Genomic DNA, 20,610 nt, shown 5'->3' on the forward strand with positions numbered 1-20,610 from the left:
GGGAACTGATTAAGCTATACAAGGCTGAAATCTGGTGTAATTTGCACCAAAAAAAACAGTTTTTCATGGCCAGCATCATATATTGAAATGGGCCACCGACTGCAGCTGTGACAGGGCGCTCTGCTCTGTGACAGGCACGCGCTGATGTCATAGCAGTAACATTGAAGCCTGCCGGTGACTCACTGGCCCCATAACGTACCGGTTCCTCCATTCCTTGGCCCCAGCACTTGACTGAGCATGCCAGGTGGTGACACCGGCCATGGTAGTCACGACAGGTCAGTTCTGCATGCGTACGCCCCTGCCTTCTGTGCCTTTTAAAGTTCCGTGCCCCTAACAAAATTTTTTTTTTCCTTTTCTTCTTCTCTCTCTGGGGCCCACCGAACATTTAACCGGTACCCAGCCAGGCCAGTCCGACCCTGTTCATGGCCAACAGCCGTAAGTCGGGCACATTTTAAGACTGTCTAGTCTAAGTTTGCACTACAATTAGACAGTATATATAAATATGCATCATTGAAGTTGATCTGAGCTGACAATTTTATGATCTTTTCCCTGACGAGGGGTAATGAGGCGCATACGGTTTTTGACGCAATTGCAATTTTATTTGTGAGACATCTAAAATTAATGTTTTGTTAGTAAAAACTGGCATTAAATACCCTCAGTAAAACCACATGCAGTTATAACCACACCTCAAATGCAGCATGTGACCTTGTTTTTTCACTATTTCTATCAGAAACTATATGTACACTCCATTCTGTGTTTGGCAGAAAGATTTTTAAGCACGGTGGCTCAGTGGTTAGCACGGTTACTTTGCAGCGCTAGGGTCCTGGGTTCATATTCCCCCAAGGACAACATCTGCAAGGAGTTTGTATGTTCTCCCCGTGTTTCTGTGGTTTCCTCCGGGTTCTCCGGTTTCCACCCACACTCCAAAGACATTCTGATAGGGAATGTAGATTGTGAGCCCCAATGGGGACAGCGATGATAATGTCTGTAAAGCGCTGTGGAATATGATGGCGCTATTTAAGCAACACGTGATAATAAACAAGCACGTCAGAATAGTTTTCTGACAGATGGCAAATTTTATCTAATCAAATAGCAATTTACACTCATTCAGTTTAAGGCCTCCATACACATTAGACTAATATTGGCTGAACCTGCCGATTTCGATGGGTACGGCCGACGGTCTAATTTGCATAGGTGCGCTGGCTGACTGATGGTCAGGAGAGATGTCAGTCGAGCAGATCGCGCATTTTTCTCCCTGAGATAAGTTGGCTGCCTTCTCATAGAGGACACAGGCTGAGGCATCGTTTGGTCGATAGCCATCTAATATGTATGGGCAGCCATAGATGTCTTATTGGATAGAACCTGGCACCTTATAATGTATGACCACCTATGGTAATCCGTATAAAAACTGTTGTACTTCTGACATGGCAGCATTGCAGTTATTAACATTGGTTTACTTGTCAATTAAAGCTCCAACAACATTTTATGACTTGGAAATAATGAATGAAATGGTTACACAGCAATTATGGATGTACATAATCACAGTTCTACAAGACAACCAAATACACTGTGTTCAGAATTATTAGGCAAATGAGTATTTTGATCATATGATACTTTTTATACATGTTGTCCTACTCCAAGCTGCATAGGCTTGAGACCCAACTACCAATTAAGTAAATCTGGTGATGTGCATCTCTGTAATGAGGAGGGGTGTTGACTAATGACATAAACACCCTATATAAGGTGTGCTTAATTATTAGGCAACTTCCTTTCCTTTGGCAAAATGGGTCAGAAGAGAGTTTTGATGGGCTCTGAAAAGTCCAAAATTGGGAGATGTCTTGCAGAGGGATGCAGCAGTCTGGAAATTTCCAAACTTTTGAAGCGTGATCACCGAACAATCAAGCGTTTCATGGAAAATAGCCAACAAGGTCACAAGAAGCGTGTTTGCCAAAAAAGGCACAAAATAACTGCCCATGAATTGAGGAAAATCAAGCGTGAAGCTGCCAAGATGCCATTCGCCACCAGTTTTGCCATATTTCAGAGCTGCAACGTTACTGGAGTATCAAAAAGCTCAAGGTGTGCAATACTCAGGGACATGGCCAAGGTAGGGAAGGCTGAAAAACGACCACCTTTGAACAAGAAACATAAGCTAAAACTTCAAGAATGGTTCAAGAAATATCTTAAGACTGATTTTTCAAAGGTTTTATGGACTGATGAAATGAGAGTGACTCGTGATGGGCCAGAGGCTGGATCAGTAAAGGGCAGAGAGCTCCACTCCGACTCAGAAGCCAGCAAGGTGGAGGTGGGGTACTGGTATGAGTTGGTATCACCAAAGATGAACTTGTGGGACCTTTTCGGGTTGAGGATGGAGTGATGCTCAACTCCCAGACCTACTGCCAGTTTCTGGAAGACAACTTCTTCAAGCAGTGATACAGGAAGAAGTCAGTATCGTTCAAGAAAAACATGATTTTCATGCAGGATAATTCGTCATCACATGCATCCAACTACTCCACAGCGTGGCTGGCCAGTAAAGGTCTAAAAGAAGAAAAAATAATGACATGGGCTCCTTGTTCATCTGATCTGAACCCCATAGAGAACCTATGGTCCATCATAAAATGTGAGATCTACAGGGAGGGAAAACAGTACACCTCTCGGAGCAGTGTCTGGGAGGCTGTGGTGGCTGCTGCATGCAATGTTGATCAAAAACAGATCAAGCAACTGACAGAATCTATGGATGGAAGGCTGTTGAGTGTCATCATAAAGAAAGGTGGCTATATTGATCACTAATTTTTTTGGTTTTGCATGTCATTAATGTTTATTTCTAAATTTTGTGCACTGATATTGGTTTACCTGGTGAAAATAAACAAGTGAGATGGGATTATATTTGCTTTTTATTAAGTTGCCTAATAGTTCGGGACTGTAATAGTTACCTGCACAAACAGATATCCTCCTAAGATAGCCAAATCTAAAAAAAACCACTCCAACTTCCAAAAATATTAAGCTTGGATATTTGAGTCTTTTGGGTTGATTGAGAACATAGTTGTTGATCAATAATGAAAATAATCCTCTAAAATACAACTTGCCTAATAATTCTGCACACAGTGTAGTGAGTACAGGGGTAGGAGACCATCGTTCCTCCCTATACCTGGTCATATACGAGCAGCAGTTATAATGAAACCTTCATATAGGATGAAACTACCTTCTCCTCATCTATTAGTAATGGTCAGATGGCCACTTCTTGTTTCCAGGGTTCTGGTGGTGTATTTCACTTTCCATTTGTTCTTGTTTTTTCTTGATTCTCGAGCTTTTATCCATTCATCATTCTGTCTGCATGTATAGCAGCCTCCTACCCCCGGTATGTTTATAGACAAGTGACCAGTGGAGGCAATGGGAAGCTGGATAACTGTGTAATTAAAGCTAGAAATACTTGTGTTCACTCTACACAGCGCTAATCCCTAGTGACTCCACACCGATCCATAGAGGGCTGTCAATCACCGACTGGTCAGGCGAGAAAGGTCTCCGTCTAATAAATGAGCTGGGTTTACGCTCACCGCAAACTAATTTTCAAAGTGAACACAAATGTTAAAAATGATTGCCTGCCCAGTATCCCTTTACAATTCCTATAAATGCATCTCTATAGATAGGAGAGTATATACAAGGTGACAGGTTCACATTTGCTCTTCCCATAAAACTTTTATAATATATGCAAGAAGATTTGGCTTGGAGAATATGCTTGATTTTGTTCAGAGATGCAGTGTTCTCAGATGCTTAAAGGGGTTATCCAGGACTTTTAGACTTTTATTATTTTTGTGTATGGGGCTAAGGACTAACAAGCAGTTGTTGGTAACTGTGCAAAAAGAAAAAAGAAGCTCCAGCTCGAGGTAAGTCCAGAATTCTTCTTTATTATAATAAAAACAGATGCCAAAAGCACATGTCCATGAGAGCAACGCGTTTCAAACGCAGATGTTGCGTTCTTTATCCAAGCTAAATACAGATGGCAAATGCCTGGTATATATATAAGGCTCCACCAATAAAACTGCATACATAAATCACATGACTATTTAAAAACAAACAATGCTAAAGGATATATAATTAACTACAATGCATCATATAATGCTGGATAATACAGACACAGAATAAAAACGGAATATAATAATAGTAATAATTCAAAAAGAAAAGAGAAAAGAGTCCGACAAGGCGCTACTAGTTGTAATTTAATAGAAGCTCCCGCCGCATGTTTAAGCCAGTCGGATGACACGTGTTGAGGTAGTACATCCAGAAAGCTTCACGATCAAGAAGACGTCTCCGATTATCCCCACCTCTTGGATTCATAGAAAGATGCTCAATGCCATATACTTGGAAAGAAGAAGTATTTCTATTATGAGTCTGTATAAAGTGCCTAGAAGCGCAAGACATATTGCGGTTAGTTGCATTAGCAATGTCTCCAATATGTTCCGCAATGCGGTTCTTAATTTTACGTATCGTACATCCAACATACAACATATTGCAAATCGTGCATTCAATTATATATACAATGTACTCACTATTACTGTTAATAAAATTCCTTATCTCATGTTGTTGTGTTTTTTCTGTATTAGAGAATTCTTTTGTGACCTTTGCAGATCGGCACATCCTACAACGATTTTGGCCACACTTGAAAAAAACGTTGCAATCAAGCCAAGTGTGGCGCCGTCTTTTTGGATTAATGAAACTTGGGGATAGTAAATTCCCCAATATTTGGCCACGTTTAGCTACCACTCTGCATCCCGGTTCCAATATGCTAGCCAATGTGGCATCATCGTGTAATATAGGCAAATATTTTAAAATGATATGTTTAATTTGATAAAATTGAGGACTAAATTTTAAAGAAATCACTGGTTTGTCACTTTTATTATTAATTGAAACAGTGCTATCAGAGTTACTATTGGGGGGTGTCTGAATAAGATCAGATCTTGATTTTTTTTCTTCACTATGCCCTCTGCCCTCTTCAGTGTCCATGAGGGATACCCCCTTCTAGTTAATTTATTCCTGCACTCCTCAATCTCATTGTCCAACTTGGTCGCATTACTACAATTTCTCTTAATCGAGTAAATTCACCCACCGGTATAGATTTTATGGTATGCAGTGGGTGTCCACAGTTGTTGGTAACTACCTGCCTGTTTTGCTAGGGGACAATCTCTGCTGACTGCTGCCAGTGATTCCACTGCTTCTTTTCACCTCATGTCAATGGAGCTCTTCCTCTTTCAGACTGCTCTGTTGATGGTGCCTCACTGCAGACATCATGCAGATAGACTGCTGGCTCCCCACAGTTAGACAGCAGGGAGCCATCTGTCAATTAGCAAGACATTGCTAGAGTCACCCCATCAACAGAGCGAAAGAGAAGACTCTGCCCTGTCGATGTGTCATCAGTAGAAGCAGGGGTATCGTCAGCAGGAATGGTCTGTGACCTTTCTTGCAGAAATTCTTGCCAGGCAGATAGTAAGTACCTGCCTGTTAGTTCTCAGCCCCATAATCAAAATTAATAAAAATCCAGGATAACCACTTTAAAGGGTACCTGTCATGTCCTGAAATGCTATTAACCTGCAGATATCAGGTTAATCTGCAGGTTAATAGCGTTCCAAAGCTTCTCAGCCACTGCACTGAAAGCCCGGCTACCGGGAGGAAATTAACTTTATTACTCCTGGCCTTCAGTCATAGAGGCGCGGTGCCACAGCTTAAGCCACCACTCAGTACATAGTGAGCGGCGGCTGTAACCACGCCCCAGTACAGACTGACAGCCTGCTCAGCAGTGCAACAGCCGGCTGTAAGTCAGTGCCGGGGTGTAGTTACAACCGCCGCTCGCTGTGTTTCACTGCCAAGAGGAATAAAGTTAATTACCTCCCAGTAGCCGGACTTCCAGTGGGAGCGGCTGGGCAGCTTGGACCCATATCTGCAGGTTTTTAGCATTTTGGGATGTCACAGGTTCCCTTTAAATTTTACAATCTTTACAGGTTAGAAAAAATGTCAAGCACTTTGATTACAGAACTTTCTAGGGTAACAGTATATGAGCCCACTGTCTCCGATATCAACAGTTGCTGAAATATCTGCTTCTGCTCAGACTAAAGATGCTCCATCATCAAAATGATGTTTCATCTGAAAATTGTACGGTTGTACTGCAGGTTGGAATAAGATATGATCTTCCTTATACAGTATTCTGATTTTTGGACTGGCTTGTAAAAATATTCCAGGAACGACCAACATGTGCTTATTTCACCATGTGTTCAGCATGGTTAATGACCGTGAGGAATGTTCAACTGTTTTTTACAATGTTTGATGCAGTTGCTGTATTTTATTACATATATGCAGGGAAAGCACTGTGATTTTAAATGTCATTATAAAGAATAGTTATTGTTTATGAGAAACATTTTTTCATTTCATAATTTTTCTTTTAGAACGCTATAGCCGGCATCTAAATAGGAAAGGGTTCTTCACAGTTAGAGTAGTTAGATTGTGGAATGCTCTTCAACATGCGGTAGTAATGGCAGACACTGTCAGTATTTAGAAAAGGGCTAGATGGGTTATAAATCTAGCGATCGATAATGTATAATTAGTCGAGAGAGGTTGAACTTGATGGATTTGTGACTTTTTCAACCTGTATAACCCAATTTGATAACTGTTGCAGATGTTGGCATGTCTCCCTAGTTCTAAGCTCTTTTTGAGACACTCCTGTGCTGCATTGTGAGGCTATGTGCCCACGATGCAGAAATGATGCATATTTTTTACGCTTCTCCCTGACAGGAAAAACGCATGCGGATTTTACATGTGTTTTTCCCGCCAGGTAGAAGCGTTTGTCAAGCGTTTTTACATGCATTTCTGCATGTGGGTTATCAAGCGCTTTTCCAACCGATTTTAGCATCACTTGGAAAAGTGCTTGACAACTTGGTCACACGATATAAATCCATGCAACCGGCATGGATTTATATAGTGTGACCAAGTAATAGTTTAAAAAAAAGAATAAGAATGGTAAAAAAATAAAGATTATACTTACCTTCCGATGGCCCGCGGTTTCCTTCTCCGCTCCATCCGGTCTCCCCGGTGTGTGAAGGACCTGCGATGACGTCATTGAGTCATGTGATAGGTCACGCGACCGCCGACGTCAGCGGTCGTGTGACCTTTCACATGACTCAATGACGTCATGTCAGGTCCTCACACCACCGCGAGCCGCCCAACACACCTCACGCATTGCTATGGAGACCGGGGGCCATCATAAGGTAAGTATATTCTTTATTTTTTATTTTAAATTCTTTTTTTTACAGTTTCTATGGTACCCGGGTCTGGATGAGAGTCTCCTCTTCTCCAGGCCTGTGTACCATCCGCACATTGAATCGCTTCATATCAGTGTGTGCAAATGTGCTGACATGGATAATATGCGGTTCAATGCAAGTTAATGGCGGCAATTACGCTGCATGTCCGCAAAATTAATGGACATGCTGCGTATTTTTCCGCAATGATAATCCGCAGCGGAAATTTCCGTAGCTTGTGCACAGCACATGCGGATTATCATTGGGGACCATGGGGCACGTATTACCAAGCGGTTTTTAAGCGTTTTCGCTGCAGAAATTCCGCGGCAAAAATGATAGTGGGCATGCAGCCTTAAGATTTTTACTGTTTGGCTATTTTCCCCGTAGTCACATGCCTTTCAATTAAAGCTTAATATTTCTTCAAATCTACTGTAAATTGTTGTTTATTTTTCTTTGTAGGCTGATGTCACAGTAAGAGGACACTGTAGGACATCTTAAGGCTAGATTCACAGTGTTCACCGCTAAGCCCTAACTTAAGGTTTCTTCTGGTTCAGTCGCACCTGTATTTAATGTAACTAAGAAAACTACTCAGAAAACCCTATCTTAAATACTATATTCCCCTTTGTAAAATAAAAACACCTTACACTCCTCTCCCGATACAGCACCATCCCAGCGGTGTCTGCACGGGGTCTATCAAGGCTCGCGTGATATCAACTGCAGGGCTCACATGGTATAACAATCAGCTGCCGCTTATTGGCTGTAGTACTCACACCACCACTGGTGGTTCATCCAAAGGAAATGAAAGAACTGGAGCTCAATAGCGACAGCTGATTGACTACAAGGCCCACATGGCATAAGAATGTCACACAAACCTCTGGAGACTTCGCCTGAATGGCGCCAATACGGAAGGGGAGTATATGTTATTTTTATTTTACATTAGGGAATACAGTATTTAAGAAGGGCTTGTCCAGGTAGTAGACAACACCTCTGAATTCTGAAACTTGCAGAACTTACATACTGTCCATACTGTTATTTTTTTTAAAGATTTATGAATTTTACCTATTATAGTAAAATCATTCTTCATGATTATAAAGACAGTTTGGAGGAGTGGTTGTGCCGTTGGCCAGAACTGTACACTCTAATGTTGCAGGACTTTGAGCCTGGCCAGATCTAGCTATTGGACCAGCTTAATAGCAGCACTCACAAGCTTTATTGAAAGGAAAAGAGCTTGTAAGTGCTGCGCACCTTTCCTAGGAGACTGGCCACCGCTGGTAGACTGCAACGGTGGCTGGCAATCTAGGTAGCAAGCTAATAAACAATATTAAAAATGATTCCATTCTTGAGAACAGACATGATTTTTAATAACAAGTAAATTGCAAAGTCCATTTGTTTTTACAAACACTTTGCAATTTTACTCATTGGTGATTGTCATAAGTGGAGTTATAAGTTATACAGAACAAAGGCTAGGGGCATTGTATCATTGCCTGCAACCCCAGCTTTGAACAGGTAATTGAAGCAGGTTAACTGATGAAGAGCAGACATGAAGTAGGTAAACAGAGTAATAAACAGGTAGCTGTCAATATTGGATAACCATTCGGGCCAGCAGATGTGTCCCTGTATGCCTCCACTAGCACATAGGTGTTAAACGCAGGGGCATCAATGCTTTCACAGCCATTCTGTCTGTACTGCATAGACAGGACAAGGTAAAACAATATTTTAAGGTTTTTCAAATTATAATTCTAGTTTTACAGAATCTATGGATACATTCTTGATCGGTGAGCCTGTTCACATCTGTAGGTAAAATTGCAAAAGTCTTGGTGGCTGGCAACCTACAGGGGCGCAATATCTCCCTGAATTCTAGATATATCATATCATGTATGGTATGTATTGAATGCTTGAAGGATATTCAGTAAGATCACTGCCATATTGTTTCTCTAGGAGGTTTCCAGGGGGAAATATGACCCACAGCAAAAATGAGGGCTATCACCCTCTTACCTCAGTGGAGGGAGAAGTAAGGGGACTGGTGAGACCCATTTATAACATGTCATCTAACAAATATCTTTTGCAGACCCCAGGAGAAGCAATGTGTATTGCAGATCTGTCCATATTTCCCGCAGCGCTCTCCACTACCAGAAATGCTCACAGATCCAATTCTGAATATGTATCTGTATTTTATCCCTTTTATTTTATACTGTTTTTGTCTGTATGTATGGCTTATTACTGCATCTTTTGTAAACTTTTTAATCAATGTCCTCTTTTTGTATATTAAATAAAAAATGATATAAGTTTGTCTGCTGTTGCTCTAACGTTCCCACGATCTCGAGAAGTGAAATTAGCTTGGTTGTGTTACCGTGTAGCTAGAGTGCAAGTAGTGAACTGTTCAGGAGCTTGGGAAAGCTAGGTGTGCACGTGTACCAGTGTGTTGCCCAATGCAGGCGTCTCACTGACCTAGTAAAACGGTGACAGGTGGCAGCGTAAAGTGTGGTGTGGATGTGGGAACAGTCTGTGGGTGCGCTTACCTCATTTTTGGCCTATTGAGATAGGTGAGTGGGTGAGTGAGTGAGTGGGAAGCGGAGTCCCCCTTTACGGTCACATCCGAGGCACATGTGTCGTGAGCAAGTGGTGGTGTTCGTGTCAATGATGATGAGAAAACCTCTTTAAATATACAGGTGTGTTTGCTTTTCTATACTGCAGTTATTTCTGGTAGATTTTGTCATAAGTGTAAATTGGGCATTTTGTTTTATGATTATTTTATGTTGTGTCTCTGCAGAGTTACTGGGGGAGAGTTGTTTGAAGACATAGTAGCAAGAGAATACTATAGTGAAGCAGATGCAAGGTAAGTGATGACTATTCCATTTCAGTGCTTCATGAAGAAGTGGTACTGAAAAGTCCTATAAGACCTTATTACTCATATGCATAAATCATCATAACTCCTTCATATGCCGCTAATATGTGGTAGGTGTGCGTCCATTCACAAGAGCTAATGGCCTTTAATGTTGGAATGCTGATCTTCTATACTTGACACAGTGCATGGACAAAGGAAGTCCTGTCACTGTGAGGGCTTCAGACCTTAATGAAGCCCCCTACCACTTTTTAATAAGGTTAGGAGCTGTAGCGTGCACATTAATGGCATGTTCTAGGGTTTTAAAAACATATTTTAATAAGGACAGAATCTATTTAATCTGGTAAGGAATGTAATAAGTATATGTAATAGTAGTAACATTAGATTGGTGACCCAGTAGAGGGACACTTTGTGATCCTCTAATTGTCAAATGACCCTTCTTTCTAGTAGGAATTGTCCAAAGTGGACTGCTGAGAACTTATAAGGTAAATATTCTCAGTACAAAGGTGGAGCAATAGGAGCTCCCTGTTTTGTTTTATTTTACTGAGTACTAATGATAATATTCTATCTTCTCACAAGGATTCTAAAAGGAAGACCCCAAACATGTCTTGACTCAAATTTCCCAAATAGGATATTTTAATGTTTTTTTCTTTTATAAATCAAAAAATCCCTTAAAGCATCACAGTAGCCAATAAGTCAATATTAATACCGCAATTCTTTCATCAAATTTGTCCCTTTTTGTCTGTGCAGGTATCTGCTAGCCTAGTAAAGAATCCAATGGTGATAATTTTCACAGTAGCCCTTTAATAAATAAATAAAATAATTTGCAGCCATAAACTACATTTCTGTAGCCTGTATTGGACCTAGTAGGTAATTACAGTATATAAAAGTTTGTCTTTTATATTATGTCTCTTCTACTGGCCATCCACCCCGCAGACGTGCCCCTCTGCTGCGGAATTAATAGCTTTTCCAATCAGATGGGATTTATTCTAATAAAAGGAATTTGTTCTTTTTAAATATTATGAAATTCTATATCATCCCATGTACAGCAGATATCCACAATTTACTGAAGAATGCTGCCTCTACCAAGCCATATAAATTTTTGAGATTCGTGCTTTTCTGACCTAAATTCAGACTGCAAATTATATTTTCTCGTATTTTCCCTTTTAATAAATGGAACAGACATGTTAAGCGATGCTTTTCTTTCAAGTGCCAGGCAACCTTTTCATTTTGGCAGACAACAGGGAATTGCAAGAGTCGGTGACATAAGCATCTACTTGGAAATAAATGAATTTTCATTTTCAAAGAGTGAATGAGCGTTTTGAGCTTTTCTTAGCGGTTCTTCATTCCGAGCCTGTAATTATCCAGTACTATGCGCCTCCTGTAGTAATAAAATAATAGTCAATGTTCTAGTCTACTTCAAGCATATGTCCAGCTTTCAGCGTCATTTCCCAATTTACTTACAAACTTAATCTAAAAAAAAGAAAGCGTTGAGTAATATTGTAAATAAATTCCTTCATTATTTTACTTGCCCAAAGGCTCAGTCTATACTATAGTCCAGAGCTGCATTCATAATAGTGTTTGGCTTCAGACCTGAAATCTCCCTGCGTTCCTTGTTGTCCTATTACAGTAACAGATACTGTTGTGGTGATTTCTATGGTGGCAAGAGTACAATTTACAGCATGCGCTCTCCAGTAACCTGACTCCTATCTGATCGGCATTATTGGAGCGCTACTTAATGTGTTAAAGAGTTACCATCATTTTTATCGCATAAATCAATAGTACACATAAAATGAAGCAGATTTGTAATATATCTTATCAGAGAAATCTGCTTCTTTCTCCTCCTGGATTGATCTTTCTCTCAATTCATGGGTAAAATCCGTATTCAGTGAAGACCGATTTTAACATTACTATGATAGGAAATGACAGTTGGTGATTTTAAAATTCTACAGCGGAGAGGAGGAGGTATAGGCAGATGCAGACATTCTGCTGTAAGTTCTTCTGAAATGACAGTTATACATAGAAGTTTAGGAGCACCAACTGTCATCTGCTATTTCAATAATGGGAAAATCTGTATTCACTGAATACAGATTTTACCTGAGAACTGAAAATTGTATTTTGAGAATTAATGAGCCGTTCAAGAGAAAGCAGAAGATTACACTACACTAATAAGGTATCAGATATTAGATTTGTTATTTTCACATGTAATATTGACCTCTGGGGGAAAAAAAAAGTTAAAACAACGGTTATTCTTTAAACTATAAATCCAGAGCTCCAGTAAATTATGAAGGGAACAATCTAACAGCTGATTAGTGATAGTGCCGTAAATCAGACCCCATATTAATGTGAAGTTGATGGCTTATCCTAAGAGTAGGTCATTAATTTTAAATGGAATGTGTCATCAGAAATAACCTTTTGTTTAAAGGGAATCTGTCAGTAGGATCAACCCTCCTAAGTCGTCTATATGGGCATGCAGGTCGTAGGAAGCGGAATAACATGATAACTTGATTTCTGCGATCCGATGTCTTATTCCAGAGAAATCCACATTTTTCTTATATGTAAATGAGCTGTTCAGGACTATGGGACGGACATAGATGCGCGTGAGAATCTGCCTCCAGAGATTATTATACATGAAGGGGAGTTACCAGTGTGATGTGTGATGGCCGCTCTCTGCTCTCCTGATCTCACTGCAGAGCTGTGTGTGATTATACCTGACACATCTGCAGGTTCCTCTCAGCTTCAGCTTCCAAGTGTTTTCTAAGAGACACAATTCATTTCTCCTGTTCTGTGTTAGTTACATGTTTCACTTGTATCTCCTCCTTCATTAATTTATAATAATCTCTGGAGACACAGTTATCTTCCAGGCAACTTCCTTTCCACAGCCTGGAAGAGGTCATTTATATACAAGACATGGATTACTGTGAAATAAGACATCGGATCTCAGATATCAAGATATTACGTATTTCGGCTTCCTATGACCTACATGCCCATATAGATGGCTTAGGAGAGTTGATCAGATTCCCTTTATGTCAGGTTTTTATGTTAAATGTATTTTTTTAAACATCTGATTACATTCACTATCAATTTTTTTGAAAAACTATCAATATTTTTTTTGCAATTTTCACCCTTGTCACTGGGCCTCATATTGGACTTGTATATACCATGAGGTCCGGAAATGGACACTGCACTGACCCATACTCTTTTTAAATCCTTATTTTGGTAAAAATACAAATTACAGAATGATTAAAGCTGACTGGCTTATACAGGTCCCCAACAATCAAGTGTGGCACAACTGTCGCATCTCCGTTAAACTTCTCCAGGTGCCTTATATGACAAGTCCCATCGTTTGCTTCTATGTGTTATAAATAAAGTTTATTCCATTAATCCTCAGCTTATTTAATACATCATATGTTGTAGAATAAACATAAAATACAAAAATACAATGCAACAGTATAGTTTTAAGGAATAAGAAAGATGTGTTCATAGTAAACCATTAAGGTTAAGTGTACACGTAGCGTTTTTGATGTGTTTTCGCTTGGTAATCGGTCTGCCATCTATTGCAATGGTAATCCTGATGTGCTGTGCATCACCTATTGTGAATGGGGGTACGGATGCATTATCTTTCATTGCAATCTAGCCTGTGATGATAATGAGACTGCTGAAAAGTCTTCTGTGAAGATCAGAGATTGTAGGATTTCTCATTTAAAGATTTTTCTGTATTTTTATGACTATGAAAATTGTACATTCACACTGAAGGCATCAAAACTATGAATTAACATATGTGGAATTATATACTTAACAAAAAAGTGTGAAACAACTGAAAATATGTCTTATATTCTAGGTTCTTCAAAGTAGCCACCTTTTGCTTTGATGACTGCTTTGCACACTCTTGGCATTCTCTTGATGAGCTTCAAGAGGTAGTCACCGGAAATGGTTTTCACTTCACAGGTGTGCCCTGTCAGGTTTAATAAGTGGGATTTATTGCCTTATAAATGGGGTTGGGACCATCAGTTGTGTTGTGCAGAAGTATGGTGGATACACAGCTGATAGTCCTACTGAATAGACTGTTAGAATTTGTATTATGGCAAGAAAAAAGCAGCTAAGTAAAGAAAAACGAGTGGCCATGATTACTTTAAGAAATGAAGGTCAGCCAGTCCGAAAAATTGGGAAAACTTTGAAAGTGTCCCCAAGTGCAGTTGCAAAAACCATCAAGCGCTACAAAGAAACTGGCTCACATGAGGACCGCTCCAGGAAAGGAAGACCAAGAGTCACCTCTGCTTCTGAGGATAAGTTTATCCAAGTCACCAGCCTCAGAAATCGCAGGTTAACAGCAGCTCAGATTAGAGACCAGGTCAATGCCACACAGAGTTCTAGCAGCAGACACATCTCTTCAACAACTGTTAAGAGGAGACTTTGTGCAGCAGACCTTCATGGTAAAATAGCTGCTAGGAAACCACTGCTAAGGACAGGCAACAAGCAGAAGAGACTTGTTTGGGCTAAAGAACACAAGCAATGGACATTAGACCAGTGGAAATCTGTGCTTTGGTCTGATGAGTCCAAGTTTGAGATCTTTGGTTCCAACCACTGTGTCTTTGTGCGACGCAGAAAAGGTGAACGGATGGACTCTACATGCCTGGTTCCCACCGTGAAGCATGGAGGAGGAGGAGGTGTGATGGTGTGGGGGTGCTTTGCTGGTGACACTGTTGGGGATTTATTCAAAATTGAAGGCATACTGAACCAGCATGGCTACCACAGCATCTTGCAGCGGCATGCTATTCCATCCGGTTTGCGTTTAGTTGGACCATCATTTATTTTTCAACAGGACAATGACCTCAAACACACCTCCAGGCTGTGTAAGGGCTATTTGTCCAAGAAGGAGAGTGATGGGGTGCTACGCCAGATGACCTGGCCTCCACAGTCACCAGACCTGAACCAAATCGAGATGGTTTGGGGTGAGCTGGACCGCAGAGTGAAGGCAAAAGGGCCAACAAGTGCTAAGCATCTCTGGAATCTCCTTCAAGATTGTTTGAAGACCATTTCCGGTGACTACCTCTTGAAGCTCATCAAGAGAATGCCAAGAGTGTGCAAAGCAGTCATCAAAGCAAAAGGTGGCTACTTTGAAGAACCTAGAATATAAGACATATTTTCAGTTGTTTCACCCTTTTTTGTAAAGTATATAATTCCACATGTGGTAATTCATATAGTGTGTGTGTGTATGTATGTATGTATATATATATATATATATATATATATATATATATATATATATATATATATAATGATTTTGAAATAATCCACTTAACATAAAAGGCTGATTTCAACAATAGGTTACTTTCTGCTGACACATTATCTTTAATAGATTGCATATCATATAGTTAGCCAACCCAGCAACGTTTCTTATTTCAGGGCGAATGAGCGAGCTGAACACCCCCATACTTCTGTTCTGTTGTCTTACATGTTCTGCACTTCATATAATGATGTATATTATTATGAGACCACTTTCAGTGACAATCCCTTTCATATCCATCAAAGATTTTACTATAGTTCTTCAGTGTGATGTCGGATCTATGTGGTCATACATTTATAGCTCTCAGCCATTACGTTCAGTGATGTCTCAATTGATAACTTAGAGAAGAGGTGGAAATGGAAACAGAATTTCCGATCATTGATGTGACAATGGTTCGTTATGTGCCTAGTCTTGGTACATAGAATTTCTTTAATTCGGCATCTTACAGCAGTCTGGAAGCTGAAGACTGAGATACCAGTTTAAAGACCTTACATATTTATGAAAATGATTCATTCAGGCAAAACACCACACTAAAGGGGTTGTATCAAGCTTGTTCTTCAGAAGAGCACTGCTCCTCTGCCTCGTTGATTCCTACTTGCATGGTGGCATTGCACTCCTTAAGATTAACAGGATATGTGGCATAACTGAGCCGCTACCCAGTCTGCATTGTCCCCAATGTTACTTGCGGAGGCAACCTTGTAACTGCAGAATCGGAGAAGCACATGGGCACTGAGGATCACCAGATGCAGCGATACATAGCAAACAGCTTGCTAATGCTCTTGCCTAGGAAACTGGCCACCTTTTTGATAAACTGCAGAGGTGGATGATAACCAAGACAACCAGCTGTTACAAATATGAGACAACCCCTTTAATGAAGTTTAATTAGCTTAGACAGTGCACTAGTGTCTGTGACTCTCCCCATTGTATCTTTTGTCATTTTTAAGTTTGGATACACATTTATCCCCATTGCCTGCATTCTTTTGTATTTTACCAGCGCGTTTCCTTAGTGCATGTTTTCATTCCTTATTTCCTATGCAGTTTTTCACTCACTGTGTTAATGCTGTTTGGGGATTTTTGTACTTCGATCTTAAAGAATATGGACATCTTCAAGGGCATTTTTTTACCTAATTGTGTGTATGTTTTGGGTAAAAATATTTTTTACAATTGGCTTTCAGTAAACATTTTGCAGCATTTGCCTTCTGTAGCCTCTGTTGCACTGTCTATTGCTACCTGCAGAGTGAGAGAACTGTGAATTTGTCAGTGAGCTTGATCTGACAACAGAGTTTGTAGCGGTTATCTTTCTTCTCTTGATCTCTTCCTAGCTGATTTATCACTACATCAATATTCTTTTTTGTTTAGCCAGAAATAAAAACATTTTATATAAAAATCTGCCCCTGGAGATGTCTGTATTAGAGTTTTTGCAAATTGATTTGCAGGATGGGGTACATCAGCCACGTAAGTAATCTGTGACCACTGGATGGAAGCCCTGAGAACCACCTCCAATTGCACCTGCAGCTCTTCTTATGATTAGCCAACCTGGTGCGACATCATTGTTGCATTATTGGACCTGCACCACTCCAGCTGGAAAAATAAAAACCACTGGAGTGGCGCTTCAACAACTGCAGTAATTGTGGCCAGGAAAATACACTAGGCAGAGTGCCCCTATAATAAATCACCTTGCATTGCTTTCTACTTGGCTAACAGCGACACCTATCTGATCAGCCGCTCGCTATTCTCTACTACAAGTTGACCAATTTGATTTTTTTATTTTTTTCCTGGACCGCTTATCAAAAAAAAATCAGATAAATATTTTTTTATGGACACATTGAAAAAAAACATAATACGGTAACTCATTATGATTATGAGTGATACATGTTTACAGCCCATAATTCTGATATGTATTCACGGTCAAATATATAATGATGGTAATCTGCATAAGTTTCCTTGCCTTCAAAAAGAAAAAAAAAGGAATCGCGGATGCCTGAAATTTTTTAAACAGGACAAAAAAGTGCCTGATTATTCCGGACTGTCCTGGAATTTGTGGACGGTGGGCAACCGTGCATTACAGTCACATATGAGGCAAAAGTGAACTGTGTCTGATTCTGTGTCTCAAGACACATGTACGGTCTACCAGGACTGTGCCAGAGATTAAGACTCATCCAACTGCACCCAGGATGCTTGTTTGTCATGACATCTGGAATATGCACAATAGAAATATAGGGACAATGGCTAAGGCATTGTGAATATTCAATCTACCATAAATATTGGATTAGTTGTTATTTCTATCCTCCTTCCTAACATTTGAATCATTCACCCAAGAGACCCCTTAATTACGATGTGTAGGAGAAGGTGCTGGAAGAAAAGGTTTTCATTACATTTATTGACTGTAGATGGGTTTTTTCTAGAATGCACATTTTTATATAAGATCTCATGCTGACCCAATGTTCTGGGGCAATCTCTGAAGGAAATGGTTATTACAAATATTGACTTGTGTCTACAGATTTATTGTCTTATTTCCAGAAACGAAGCAGAGCTATTAATTCATAAGCCTCTTCTGTATTAGGCAGGCCCCCCTCTGCTATCACAAGAATAATGTGGAGCACGCTAAAATCCTACTGCAGGCTTCAATACCTTTCACATGAGCATTGGTTCATTTATTATATTGTATTACTATGGGGGATATTTATCTGATATGTCATGTTAATTCATTTTTATATTGAGAAAAAGAATGATAAAATGAACAGTTCTCCTTTCCTGGGGAATAGTGTGCCATCTATCAGGGTGTGCAATTGGAATAGGAAAGACACAGTTATTAGCCCACACAGTTTGCCTGATAAATATCCTTGGTCTGCACAGTCTATATTCTCTTAATAAGTATTAGAGCCAAATAGCACAGAATACTGTCTTGTCATTTATTGGTAACATGTAGGATTTTCAATGACAGTCGCAAGTCGCGTATGAGTTGCATCACTAAAAAGATTTCATTCTCTGCACTACAATGTGTAGTTTTTGGAGTTTAAATAGCTGTCCACCTAAATAAAATGTGTACTATAACCTCTTCTCAATCTTTGTTTCCCTGTTGTAAAATAATAACACTTACAGTGGCTTGTGAAAGTACTCATCCCCTTAATTTTTTACCTACAGTATTTTGTTACATTACAACCTGTGTTTAAACCTTTTTGTAATCTGATTTGTGTGCAATGTATCAGCACTAAATAGTCATAAATTAAGTGTATGGGATAAAATAACTAAAAAATGGCATGTGCATACAGTATGTATTCACCCCTTTTGCTATGAAGCCCCCAAAAATTTCTGGTGCAAGCAATTCCCTTCATAAGTCACATGCTTAGGAAGTCCACCTGTGTACAATCTGTGTGTCACATGGTCTGTCCGTATATACACTTTACCTTTTCTGAAAGGTCACAGAGGCTGCAACACCATTAAGCAAGAGGCACCACTAACAAAACAACACCATGAAGTCCAAGGAGATCTCTAAACAAGTCGGGGACAAAGTTGTTGAGACGTACAAGTCAGGGTTGGGTTATAAAAAATATCCCAATCTCTGATGATCCCCCAAAGCACCATCAAATGCATTCTCATCAAATGGAAAGAACATGGCACCACAACATACCTGCCAAGACAGGGCCATCCACCAAAATGTTCAGTCCAGGCAAGGAGGGCAGTAAGCAGAGAGGCAGCACAGAGACCAAAGGTAACCATGAAGTAGGTGCATAGTTCCCAAGCAGAGACTGGAATATCTGTCCATACGACCACAATAAGCCGTACACTACATGGAGGTGGCCTTCATGGAAGAATGTTTACTTACACACACAAATTGTAAGGCTCATTTTGAATTTGCCAAAAGACATGTGGGAGACTCCCCAAATATATGGAAGAAGGTGCTGTGGTCAGATGAGATCAAAGTTGAACTTTTTGGCCACCAAGGTAAACGTTATATCTTGCACCAAACCAACACAGCTCATCACCCCCAGAACACCATCCACATAGTGAAACATGGTGGCAGCATCCTGCTGTGGGAATGTTTTTCAAGAGCAGGAACAGGGAAATTGGTCTGAGTTGAGAGGAAGATGGATGGGGTGAAATACAGGGATATTCTTCAGCAAAACCTGTTTCAGTCTGTCAGTAATTTTAGACTGGGACGGAAGTTCATCTCCCAACAAGATAATGATCCAAAGCATACTGCTAAAGCAACACTCGAGTGGTTTAAGATGAAGCATGTAAATATTTTGGAGTAGCCTAGTCAAAACCCAGACCTTAATCTAATTGGGAATCTGTGGTCAGACTTGAGGATTGCTGTTCACCAGAGGAAACCATCTAACTTGAAGGATCTGGAGCAGCTTTGCCTTAAGGAATGGGCAAAAATCCCAGTGGCAAGATGTGGAAAGCTCATAGAGACTTATCCAAAGTGACTTGCGGCTGTAATTGCCTCAAAAGGAGGCTCTACAAAGTGCTGACTTTAGGGGGGTAACTAGTTATGCACACTAAAGTTTTCAGTTATGTTGTCCTATTTGTTGTTTGCTTCACAATAAAAAGAAAATCAAATGTTCACATTTGTAGGCATGTTCTTTAAAAGACCTGTTGCAAACCCTCAAAAAAACAGGGAAATTCCAGGTTGTGAGGTAGCAGAAAGCGAAAACTGACAAAAGGGTGAATAGTTTTGCATGCCACTGTATACTCACCTCCAGCTTCATTCCAGCGGTGTCGGCACTGGCTCTCCGGGGGATCGCATGATATGGGCGCGTATCCGTGCTGGCTTCACTTTCCCTGCCTTTGGACAAATCACATACAGGTGCATCTCACTAAATTAGAATATCATCAAAAAGTAAATTTATTTCAGTTTCTTCAATACAAAAAGTGAAACTCATATATTATATAGTCATTAAAAACAGAGTGATCTATTTCAAGTGTTTATTTCTGTTAATGTTGATGATTATGGCTTACCCCCAATGAAAACACAAAAGTCATTATCTCAGTAAATTTGAATAATTAACAAAAAAAACCTGCAAAGGCTTTCTAAGTGTTTAAAAAGGTCCCTTAGTCTGTTTCAGTAGGCTCCACAATCATGGGGAAGACTGCTGACTTGACAGATGTCCAGAAGGCAGTCATTGACAAGCTCCACAAGGTCCCAGAGTACCAATTTTCATTTGGAAATCAAGGTCCCAGAGTCTGGAGGAAGAGTG

General features: G+C 40.0%; 1 protein-coding gene across 15 annotated transcripts in view; it reads left to right on the plus strand.

Annotated features, from left to right (window-relative positions):
* CAMK2D (calcium/calmodulin dependent protein kinase II delta) overlaps positions 1-20,610 on the plus strand; it is a 330,223-nt gene that overhangs the window by 211,350 nt on the left and 98,263 nt on the right. For all 15 annotated transcript variants that reach the window (XM_073639954.1, XM_073639974.1, XM_073639984.1 and 12 more), the window contains exon 5: positions 10,051-10,116. In XM_073639954.1, coding sequence (XP_073496055.1) covers positions 10,051-10,116 — 66 coding nt within the window. The remainder of the gene's footprint in view (positions 1-10,050; positions 10,117-20,610) is intronic.

Source organism: Phyllobates terribilis, unplaced genomic scaffold (assembly GCF_046119375.1).
Source record: "Phyllobates terribilis strain yellow unplaced genomic scaffold, ASM4611937v1 Scaffold_1__5_contigs__length_1240528914, whole genome shotgun sequence".
NCBI lineage: Eukaryota > Metazoa > Chordata > Amphibia > Anura > Dendrobatidae > Phyllobates > Phyllobates terribilis.